The 12,401-nt window shown below is 40.3% G+C and overlaps 1 protein-coding gene across 1 annotated transcript in view; it reads left to right on the top strand.

Moving 5' to 3' along the window:
- LOC140193987 (potassium channel subfamily K member 10-like) overlaps nucleotides 1-12,401 on the top strand; it is a 40,685-nt gene that overhangs the window by 15,809 nt on the left and 12,475 nt on the right. Inside the window, exon 4 of the mRNA XM_072251271.1 lies at nucleotides 5,481-5,667. Within this exon, the coding sequence (XP_072107372.1) occupies nucleotides 5,481-5,667 (187 nt within the window). The remainder of the gene's footprint in view (nucleotides 1-5,480; nucleotides 5,668-12,401) is intronic.

Here is a 12,401-nt window from a genome sequence, read left to right as displayed (position 1 = left end):
GAGTCCAATGATTCTTGAAAGATCATTACAGAAGCCTCTACAATCTTTACCACCACCTCTTTCAGAACACTCGCGTGCAGCTCACCTGGTCTGAGTTTCATCAGCTTTTTGAGCACCTTCTCCCTTGCAACAGTAACTGCCCTCACTTCTCTTCCCTCACACCATTCAAGACCTGGCACACTGCTAAAATGGATTGATGTCTAGTCAATCTATATAATGATCTTGAAATCCATTTGTATCCATTCCAGGAATATACAAATGTGGACCAAAACTGACTCTTCACCCTCCTCCTTTCAGGAGACTTTGCATCTGTCTTAGTGACATCCCTGCCTATGGCACCATGAAGGCAACATCCCATTGTGGGGTTCACATTGTCAACTACAGATTCACCTGTCTGTCCTCCTAACTATTGGATCTTTGATCAGCATTGCTCTCCTGTTCTTCTTCCTTCTCATGGCCCTGGTTGCAATCTCTCGAGGAACCATCAGTACCTAAAATGGAAAATAGGTCAGTGAATGTGATGGCCTCAGGAAAATCCCTGACTATCTTCTTACTCATCCTGGTCTGCCTGGAGGTCATCCATTTTCTGTCCATGTAGTCTTCAACTTCAGTGCCACTGTACTAACTACAAAATCCCCCACCTTGCAGATATGCCACAGCGACTTTAGACGCAATTCCAGCTCCGATGGCTGGAATTTCACCATTCCAGAATTCAAGCTGTTGCAGGTGGAGATGAGGTTCTCAAGTGCGCAGGAAGTGCCCACATGACACTTGTGGTTTGTCTCAATTTTAGATTAGATTAGATTAGATTCAACTTTATTGTCATTGTGCTGAGTACAGATACAAAGCCAATGAAACGTGATTTCTCTTCAGAAATAACCTTATACGGTAGAAATTTATCAGAAAATACTCAACAATTTTGCATCATTCACCTGTCTTCAGCTGACGTCACATGGTTTCATATTTATATTTATTGCTTCTATATTTATATTTACTCTGTGTGTGTGTGTGTGTGTGTGTGTGTGTGTGTGTGTGTGTGTTTGTGTGTGTGTGTGTGTTTTTTTTACTGTGCTCTTTATGCCTGTTGTGGTTTTTATGCTGCATTGGATTCAGGGTGACAATCATTTCGTTCTCCTTTACACTCACGTACTGAAGAATGCCAATTAAAAATCTTGAATCTGTGATGTCACAATTTCAGGCCAGTTGCTCCCATTCACCCCACCCAACATTGACCTACCTCACTGATCTGCCCTTACCCACTGAAGCCCACATGCTGAGAATTTAGGGGATGTCTGGCCTCAGACCATACCATTTCCTTATGCTACATCCAACTGAAATGCAATTTATTAACTGGCACTGCTCTTGAGTTTAGTACAAGGGGTGCTTTGCCTTTTAATTTTCCCTCGAGACTGCAAGATAATATTTTGCTTTTTTTCCCCACCCCTTACACTGATAGTAGAGCTAAAGATAGGGATGGACCCTATTAGTCCTTGGCAAATGCTTTGATATGTCAATGTGCAACATGCTACACTACCATCCTATCCTTAAGGGAAAAACATCAGATCAGTTTGGACATCAGATGACTCTTCTACCCAATTCTACCAAATTTAGTATTAAGCACAATAAAATCGTAACTTAACTACATCAAAAGTGTTGATAGTATTTTAAAACCCAAAATGCGTTCTGGCCCATCCCAAAATGAATCCAAAACTCAGACTAAAATTGAATTTTGAATGTGTATTACACTGCTGCCTGGACCTCAGATAGGTTCTTTCAATTTGCATAGACATTTTCTTCTTGGAGAAAAGTGCAATTCCCAGTGGAATTGCATTAAAAAATTCACAAAAGTTGTTAACGTGCTGATCTGTGTTAGAGCTTGGCCAGGAGATCAGGAAAATCTAGGGGAAACTCCCTTTGTTCAAAGTGGGCACTTCTATCTATTGGTTATTTAGCAGGTACTGACTGAATTGTTCAGAAAATAATACTCAAAAAACTATTTTTAAAATAATGCTAAATTTTGTACTTATGAGATGAAGGATAATGGTGCTGGCAACCAGCCATAAGAAACATGTCCAACAACACCATTTTCTAGAGTAATCATTTGTGATCTCCGTTTTGCCAAATTGCTGTCAATAGAACTGAAGTCATATATACTTTATACATTGCAGATTAGTGTAAAATCAACCAGATATTTATAGGGCATAAGGATTATAGTATCTATAGAGCCCCATCAAAAATAAGTCTGTAGCCCTCCTCACTAATGCAAGAGCAACCTACTCTGTTTTATTGGCAGTGGTGGCCTATAGTTAAATGGAAAGAAGACTATTTTCTTTTCAATGATTTTAAGTTCTGTGGCCCCCACCACTTTATTTTCACCATGAATGTTCAGTCCCTATATACCTCCATCCCCCACCAGGGAGGTCTCAAAGCTCTCCACTTCTTTTTGGATTCCAGACCCAACCAGCTCCCCTCTACCACCATTCCCCTCAGTCTAGCGGAATTAGTCCTTACTCTTAACAATTTCTCCTTTGGCTCCTCCCACTTCCTCCAAACTAAAGGTGCAGCCATGGGCACCCATATGGGTCCCAGCTATGCCTGCCTTTTCGTGGTTTTGTGGAACAATCCATGTTCTAAGCCTGTACTGGTATCTGTCCCCCTCTTTTCCTTCACTACATCAACAACTGCATTGGCGCTGCTTCCTGCACGCATGCTGAGCTCGTTGACTTCATTAACTTTGCCTCCAACTTTCACCCTGTCCTCAAGTTTACCTGGTCCATTTCTGATACCTCCCTCCCCTTTCTTGATCTTTCTGTCTCTATCTCTGGAGACAGCTTATCTACTGATGTCTACTATAAGCCGACAGACTCTCACAGATATCTGGACTATTCCTCTTCCCACCCTGTCTCTTGCGAAATTGCCATCCCCTTCTCGCAATTCCTCCGTCTCCGCCGCATCTGCTCTCAGGATGAGGCTTTTCATTCCAGGACGAAGACAATGTCTTCCTTTTTTAAAGAAAGAGGCTTCCCTTCCTCCACCATCAACTCTGCTCTCAAACGCATCTCTCCCATTTCATCCACATCTACTTTCACCCCATCCTCCCGCCACCCCACTAGGGAAAGGGTTCCCCTTGTCCTTACCTACCACTCCACCAACCTCCAGGTCCAACATATAATTCTCCGTAACTTCCGCCACCTCCAATGGGATCCCACCACCAAGCACATCTTTCCCTCCCCCCCCTCTGCTTTCCGCAGGGATCGCTCCCTACGCGACTCCCTTGTCCATTCATCCCCCCCATCCCTCCCCACTGATCTCCCTCCTGGCACTTATCCTTGTAAGCAGAACAAGTGCTACACATGCCTTACACTTCATCCCTCACTATTATTCAGGGCCCCAGACAGTCCTTCCAGGTGAGGCAACACTTCACCTGTGCGTCGACTGGGGTGATATACTGCATCCGGTGCTCCCGATGTGGCCTTCTATATATTGACGAGACCTGATGCAGACTGGGAGATCGTTTCGCTGAACACCTTCGCTCTGTCCGCTAGAGAAAGCAAGATCTCCCAGTGGCCACACATTTTAATTCCACGTCCCATTCCCATTCTGACATGTCTATCCACGGCCTCCTCTACTGTCAAGATGAAGCCACATTCAGGTTGGAGGAACAACACCTTATATTCCGTCTGGGTAGCCTCCAACCTGATGGCATAAATATTGACTTCTCTAACTTCCGTTATGCCCCTCCTCCCCTTCACACCCCATCCCTTATTTATTTATTTAATATATTTTTAATATATATTTTTTATTTTTTCCCCCTTTTTTTCTCCCTCTGTCCCTCTCACTATAACTCCTTGCCTGCTCTCCACCCTCTGGGCTCCCATCCCCACTTCTCTTTCTCCCCAGGCTTCCTGTCCCATGATCCTCTCCCTTCTCCAGCCTGGTATCTCTTTTGCCAATCAACTGTCCAGCTCTTGGCTCCATCCTTCCCCTCCTGTCTTCTCCTAGCATTTCAGATCTCTCTCTCCCCCTCCCACTTTTAAATTTCTTACTATCTCTTCTTTCAGTTAGTCCTGACGAAGAGTCCCGGCCCGAAACATCGACTGTACCTCTTCCTACAGATGCTGCCTGGCCTGCTGCGTTCACCAGCATTTTTTGTGTGTGCTGTTTGAATTTCCATCATCTGCAGATTTCCTCATTTCTACAATTTTCTTTTGATGGCTTAATGGAGTTCCTAGAAAGGACTCCCACTCTACCCCATTAGGTACACTTAACTCCAACCACACTACCTCCCAAAATGAAATCTCATAGCTGAATTGCATATTCCTCCTTTTGTCCTTTATTTGTTCTCGATTTGTACTACTTGCTGCCTATATTTACCTGGTTTATCCCAGCTGTCCTTCGTGAGTAAAGGTACTGCATTTGTTGTCTTCCAGTGCCTCACCTCTGGCCAGAAGATAATTAAAATCACCATCAGGGCCCCTAGCAATCCCCTCCCTTGCTTTCCATGGCAACTGGGATACACCTCATCTCATCTGATTTCATCTCATTAATATGACAGTGGGTACTACTGCACTTTGGGCATCATTGCACAATATGTTTGAGTACTTCCAAATGGGCACACTCAATCGAAGAACGTCATTCCCCACTGGGGACAATATTTTAGTTGAAAAGAATGGCAAGTTAACTTCTGAAACAATTTCAAAGCTTGTAGCTAACCAGTATTCAGATAGTTTTTGTCTAACACCTAAAATTCTGCAATATTTAGCACTATTTCATTTAATCCCATCTATTTTTAATGATAACTGAGCTCAAATAATGGCTACAATCTATTGCAACACACACAAAATGCTGGAGGAACTCAGCTGGTCAGGCAGCATCTATGGAAATGAAAAAAACAGTCAACATTTTGGGCCAAGGTCCTTCTTCAGGACTGGAAAGGAAGGGGGAAGATGCCAAAATAAAGTTTATTTTATTTTCTATTGGCATCTTTTATTCTAGCATCTTCTCCCTTTTCAATCCTGAAGAAGAATCTTCGACTGTTTATTCATTTCCATAGATGCTGTCTCACTTGCTGAGTTCCTCCAGCATTTTGCGTGTGTTGCTTTGGATTTCCAGCATCTGCAGAATTTCTTGTGCCCAAAATCTATTTGTACATTTCTTGAAATGTTCTATTTTTTCACAAGGTATTTTGTGACCCTAATAGTGAGGGAGTTAGATATGGCCCTTGTGGCTAAAGGGATCAGGGGGTATGGAGGGAAGGCAGGTACAGGGTTCTGAGTTGGATGATCAGCCATGATCATACTGAATGGCAGTGCAGGCTTGAAGGGCCAAATGGCCTACTCCTGCACCTATTTTCTATGTTTCTATGTTTCTATTCATTATATTTATTTCCATGTTATTTCAGTATCTAGCAGTTTGCATTAATTCAATTTATGCCATCAGCTTTAAAAGTAAAACTTAATTATTACTTCTTTTGTTTTCAGAAAAAGCAAGTGAGTCAAACTAAAATACGAGTCATCTCCACAATCCTTTTCATTTTAGCGGGTTGCCTTGTTTTTGTGACTATCCCAGCAATTATTTTTAAACACATCGAAGGATGGACAACGCTGGACTCCATCTATTTTGTTGTTATCACCTTGACGACAGTAGGATTTGGTGACTATGTAGCAGGTAAGCAGTTTACTGCATTTGCTCTATCACAGATACAAACGTGTGGTTTTAACAAAGTATCACTATTGTTGTTCGGTTTAGAGATTAACTTCGCATTTAGAGATTTATGATGGGACCAAACTACTGAGTATGACCAGAACGGGTGATCAAATTCCAGTTTGATGGTGCTATGAGCTGCTGAACTAGGGATGAATGTCCATTTGAGACAAGGATCTAAGCTGTTCCAGTGCAAAACCAGGCAAGCCAGTGATTGAAAGATAATGATGTTCTGAGCTGATCCTTGGCAGGAAGGGCAGTGCGGTACCTCTGCTTAATTGGGTCTGGCAAGGGAAACAGCTCTAACATAAATCTTAACTGAATTTCTGTTCCAGCTCAACCTCAATTCAGAATTTTTAAAAAATTTATATCTAAATAAATATAATGATTTCATGCTTTTAATTGAAAATGCCCCTTAATGTTAGACAAAAACCCAATGCATCCCAGATGTCCCAGAATTCACTTAAAGCACAATTGGGCAACCTCTGGTGCATGATCCAATTTATGTTTTAATGTAATTTCTTTAGCTAGAGTGTGGTAAATCTGTGGAATTTATTGCTACAGATGGTTGTGGAGGCCACGTCATTGGTATATTTAAAGGGGAGGGTGACAGGTTCTTCAGCAAAGGTTGAGAGGAGAAGTCAGGAAAATAGGACTGAGAGAGAAAGTAAATCAGCCATGATAGAATGGCAGAGCAGACTTGGTGGGCAGAATGGCCTGATTCTGTTCCTATCTCACGGTAAAATTAACTATTGTTGTTGACTGTATTCGAGGCTGAGTAAAGTCTTTATGCTATGGATGAATAAAGAAATATAGGGATCAGCTGAGAACTTTGAATGGAGTTCATGATCACTTTTATTGCTAGAGCTGATTCAAGGGTCAAAGAGCTATTTATTCTATTACATCCAATGTTTTAAAAATTTTATTATTTGCCAAGGTTAGAATTAACTGTTGGCCTGTGCAGGGAGGACACTGCTCCTATTTGCCAAAGTAATATCAAAATTTTTGCACCAACTCGTTGACGTGCCCTGCCCTGAACATTAAATCTCTCATGAGGCAATGCAATCAGGCAGTATATCCAAATGGAATTGATTTAAGTATGTGCAGGATCATTGAGGTCAACGTGATTTTGTGAGATCTTTGGTGAGCCTAAATTATTTCTTTGTGAGCATAAAGATCACACGGTAAGACATTCACTTCTGATCCATGATTACAACAGCAAAACTGAACACTGAACACAAAACCCAGCTTCATTGACAGCTGGCCTCAAGGCAAATAAATTATTGAGTTTACATTACTGTAAACTGAATCTAGATTAATGTGGCTTTATTGCAGTGTCAACAGGAGAAATGGACCTACTCAGCCTTCAGTTAAGTCTGGTCAGATGAGAATGTTCGATTAGAATCATAGATTCATTGAGCCATACAGCAGAGAAATCTATGCCAACCATCTTGTGCTTAACTATACCAATTATGTTGATAAGCCCTTGATCCATGATACCACCATTACCAACACCATCATTTTTTGCATAATTTGTGAAGTCCAAGTTTAGTGCAATATGGTCCTAATGTTGTTAAGCTGTAGTGATTAAGGTTTTGCCAGCTAGTTCAAGAAGTAAATGGCAGAAGGGAAGTAGCTTTCTTGAACCTGGTGGTGTGGGACTGAGTTCTAATATGGATTTGCCAGGGCAGCTGGGCAATGGCAATTGTAGAAGAATCTGAAGTGGACAAGGTTGTCCAGTTATGTAATGATTGTAGGTGACAGTGAACCAGGCAGCTGCTGATGAACGGTTGAAATGGTCATTTGAAAAACAAAACCTTGAACATGCTGTGAATCTCAAATATAAACAGAAAACACAGGAAGTGCACAGAGGGTCAGGCAGTATCTGTGAAAAGAGGCAAAGAGTTAACATTTCAGGTTGAGGACCCTTTGTCAGAACTGGAAAGATTCCTCATGAAAAGCCTTTGACCTGAAATGTGAACACTATTTCTGGTTCTACAGATACTGCTTGAGCTGCCGAGTGTTTCCAACACTTGCTCTTTTTTAATTCAGAAGTATAGATACATCACAGGACCTATATGCAAAGTTTTCACCAAGGTAGTTTCATTTATCTGTTGATTATGGATAAGGAGTGTGAGCATTATTTGACAAATAAAATACATAAAATCTGAATCTTACATACATTTACCTTATGATGTGAATTCAAAACACCATTCACGTTATCATGGATAAGAAAATATAAATTATTGTCGATGGAATTAAGTTGATGAACTAATAACCACAAGTACCGATGATGAAAACATTAGAATGTAACTACATAAACACATTGATGAACTCAAAAGATTTAAATATGCATTCTTACAGAAAAAAAGTTATCTTGGATGAAAAGGTTATGCAAATAGATTGCAACCAGTCAAAGAAAAAAGTGGGAACAATGTGAAGGCAAGGAAACTTGAAAACATTGCAGAACTTAAGCCATTCCTTGTTGTAGTATAAGGCAATAAAACAACTTCCGTCAGTTCTGATGACATTGCATGCGTGAAGAAGGTCAAAAAATGAATTTGAGGCAACAACAAAAAAATCAACAATGTTTGTGCTTAAAAAAATTGAGAAAAATCAGGCTCAGACTGAGAAGAAGGTAACAGAAATTTTTCTGGAGTGAAAAATGTTTCATCAGTTGCGAAAGGCTTGACCTTTACTTTAGTCACAAGCTGTAAATCCTGGCTTTGTCCACAAATCCTGGTCTAAGTCAGCAGTTTTGATAATGGCTGCAAAGATGGAGCATTCTTTTTTTTCAATGTGATCACATGATTGAAAGTAGAAGTTTCATAATGGTACTGTGTATGTATGGCTATCACATTGAAAATGGTAAAAGATGATTTACAGAAGATGAGCTGTCAAAAGGAACTGTTTTCAAATGAATAGATAAGAATAAATCTGAGGGTTCAAGTATTACAACAGATATAGATTGTGTAACATTTTGTTAATCTTGGGTAATGCCATGTTGCTCAACAAATTATAATCCTGCTGAATTACAGTTACTGTGGATTCCCGTTAGTTAGGACACATTGGCACTGGTATATTTTGGCCCAATTATGCGGCTGCCCCAATTCCCGAAATTTCATGGAAGTAATTTAAAAAGTATAAAAAAGTCAAATATCTGTTTAACTAAGTAACAAATTATGTATTTAAATGAAGTACATTAAAAATTAGAACACTACCAATACTACAGCAGTGCTATGAAATGGTATTAGTTCCTCATATTTACCAATGGAGGACACAACTGTGTACACAATCCAGTGTACACAACTGTGTTCCTTTGAATGACTGTAACTGAACAAAATCCGTGCAGACACCTAGTGAAGATAATGGGCAGGCTTCATTCAAAGTTTTTGATGATTACATCCTCCAAATCTTCACTTTTATTGTAACATTCAAGATGATTGTCAATGCCTTCAAATTCTTTGAATTTCTTAACTTGTTGAAGTAGTGCAATTGTTTCATTTCCACTCCCAGAGGTTTCTGGCATCTCTGAGCCTGAAGGCTTGCAAACCACAGTGAGCAAAACAGTTCCAAATTGTCTCGCTGCTTATCTCTCACCAAAATTACTGCTTTTTGAACACAAACAAATGCAACCAACGCTACTTCAAACTGCTTGCTCTAAGCAGGGTGTAGTGTCTAACGGCCACAGAAGTGCACATGACTGACACTGGTTAAAAACTGTTAAGCAACTGTCCTCTGTCCCAATTAAGCTGCTTCGTGTCCCAAATAAACAAAGTGAATCCTGGCTCTTTTCTCAATTAGTTTTTGGTCTTTAAGAGTTGTTCTTAGTAGGCAGTTGACCCGACTCACCAATGGCCCAATTAACGTGAAGGCTCAGAGTACAACTGAGTTTAGCTCAGCCAAATACTGAGGGGTGGAAGAGAAGCAGTAAGGACCAAAAAAAAATCATGACTCAAGCCATAGCGGCAGACATAGGTGACATAATCTGTGTGTTGACAGCACCAGGCAGATCAGATGTTTGGAAATGGGATGTTGCAGTAATAGACTGTGCTGACGTTGGAGAGGATCCAGAGGAGGTCCACAAGGATGATTCCAGGAATGAAAGGGTTATCATACAAGGAATGTTTGATGGCTCTGGGTCTGCAATCGCTGGAATTCAGAAGGATGAGGGGGCTCTCACTGAAACCTTTCGAATGTTAAAAGGCCTAGAGAGAGTAGATATGGTAAGGATGTTTCCCATGGTGGGAGAGTCTAGGACAAGAGGGCACAGCCTCAGGATAGAGGGGCGCCCTTTCAAAACAGAGATATGGAGAAATTTCTTTAGCCAAAGGGTGATGAATTTGTGGAATTTATTGCCACATGCAGCTGTGGAGGTCAGGTCATTGGGTTTATTTAAGGCAGAGATTGATAGATTCTTGACTGGATGTGGCATCAAAGGTTACCGGGAGAAGGCCGGGAACTGGGGTTGAAGAGAAGGAAGATAAAAAGGATTAGCCATGATTGAATGGCGGAGCAGAATTGATGGGCCAGATGGCCTAATTCTGCTCCTATGTCTTATGGTCTTATGAAGTATGTAGACAAAGAGGAGATGAAACTGGGTGTGCACTTAATTCATTTAATTTCTGCAAGAGATACACAACAAAATATCAAAGAGTGATGCACATATATATCCCAAAGATTGTATTCCAGAGATTGATCCAATAGAGCCTGTGGAAGCTGGGACCGAAATGACGCAGAATTTAGCCAAACTGAATCTGGCAGTGATACTTGCCACAGGTCAAGAGTATGACACAATTTCAATTCTTTGAGAAGGTGAAAGAAAATCTGTGGAACGGGTTAAATCTGCAAAAAAAAAAAAAAAACACGTCAAAATGTGAATCATTCTTTTAGTTCAGAATTGGAAAAGATGTTTTGTGTATGTGTATGATGTATGCATTCTTGCACAGTGCATGCATGAAGTGTGAAATTAACAAGATACTTGTGGTTTTGCAGCTCCCCATGTCTCATAGTAATTTATTATATTCTTATCACTATAGCACCTCAAACAGAATAAAAGCACACATATATTAAACCCAAGGTAGATACAAATGTATTGTAGTGAAGTTCAAGCTATAATGAAAAAACTATTGTGTGAATCTACATTAATATGACAGTTAAAATCTGTCAATTTTTGCTGGATTGGTGCAGATGGTTACGCAGACAAAATGAGAAGACCAGTGCTACCCTCAGTAGCTTTAGCTCTTCCCAAACCTGATACAATATTATATATGATCAATAGGTGTGGATGTATATTCCAGCATTGTCTCTTTTTTTTTGTCATGCACTTAGTGTGGTAGTGCAGTAAATGAAACCGCCATTTTCAGTTCAACAGCTTCCACAACCATGGAATATGTGGCCAGATATTTGAAACAAGTGCTGGAAAATGTTGAAGGTCAGGCAGCACATGTGGCAGACAGGAATCTTTTCCACAGACGCTGTTTGACCTACAGGGTGTTTCTAGCATCTCAGATTTTCCTTTTATTTACATCGATCAGATAATTTGTTCTGTCAGATGTTGTTTAAGGATTAAATAAGAACAGAAAGCAGATATTACCATCGTAATAAATTGTTACCACTGGACTTGCGCTGCTCCCTCATCCTGCTTTTGTTGTGACTTTTGGAACAAGTACATCTTCTTTGAAAATACCCCGTAAATTGCAGGAAAGTAATATCTGTGATTCAATATCAAATTATTAGCTAGCTATTCTATTGTTGCTAATACTCTGTGGAGAAACTATACAGTGGATATAACTGTAGAAAATTTAGAAATGATTGGAACAAGTGAATGAATGAAATGGTAGTTTTTGCTTAAACGTGTTGATTTAATGCATCTAATGTTTTAACTCTTGGTGCTTTACTCTTTGCCTTCGTATTATAAACCTTGGAAAAGTGCTGATAGATCACTCCCCAGTGCTGTGACGTAGGACAATTATGGAGCTTGTGGACCTAAAATGGCAAAAACAAATAACAAAATAAATTGAAAAAAGAAGCAGGGATTTCACTTTGACAGGAAAATACATTGCCGAGTTTTAGTTTTCACTGAAGAAGCCCAAGCAGTGCCATTTGAGAGCATGCTTTGATAAGTAGACCAATTTTATGGGGTTTCTGATGACACTCCTGTCCTGAAGAAGGGTCTCGGCCCAAAACATTGACTGTGTATTCCCATCCATCCTTAGATGCCGCCTGACCTGCTGAGCTCCTCCACCACATTGTGTGTATTGCTCTGGATTTCCAGCATCTACAGTACCTCTTGTGTTTATTGGGTTTCCATTGGTTGGCTTCATGTATTTTTTGATACTTCTCTGACTGCAGGGTTGTGTGTCACGATAATATCATTGCATAATGCATTATGCTGAGTGAAGATGTAAATAATTGAAAGAGCGTTGATGCACAACATAAATCAATGTAAATAAACTTTACAGAGAATTAGAACAATAGCAACAGGATAAATCAGGCAGATGCATATGCTGCAGGCAATTAGGAAGGCAAGTGGTGCCTTTGCCTTCGTAATGAGAGAATTTGAGTGCAAGAGTAAGGCTGCCTTACTGCAGCTATATAGGGCCTTGGTAAGGTTATACCTGGAGTATTGAATGCAACATCAAGCAAGCTCTGGACGAATTGAGCGTTGTGATCAATAGGCAAGAAACAGCACATGC

The sequence above is a fragment of the Mobula birostris genome, chromosome 1 (genome assembly GCF_030028105.1).
Source record: "Mobula birostris isolate sMobBir1 chromosome 1, sMobBir1.hap1, whole genome shotgun sequence".
Classification (NCBI taxonomy): Eukaryota; Metazoa; Chordata; class Chondrichthyes; order Myliobatiformes; family Myliobatidae; genus Mobula; species Mobula birostris.
This window is presented reverse-complemented; position numbering and strand designations above follow the sequence as displayed.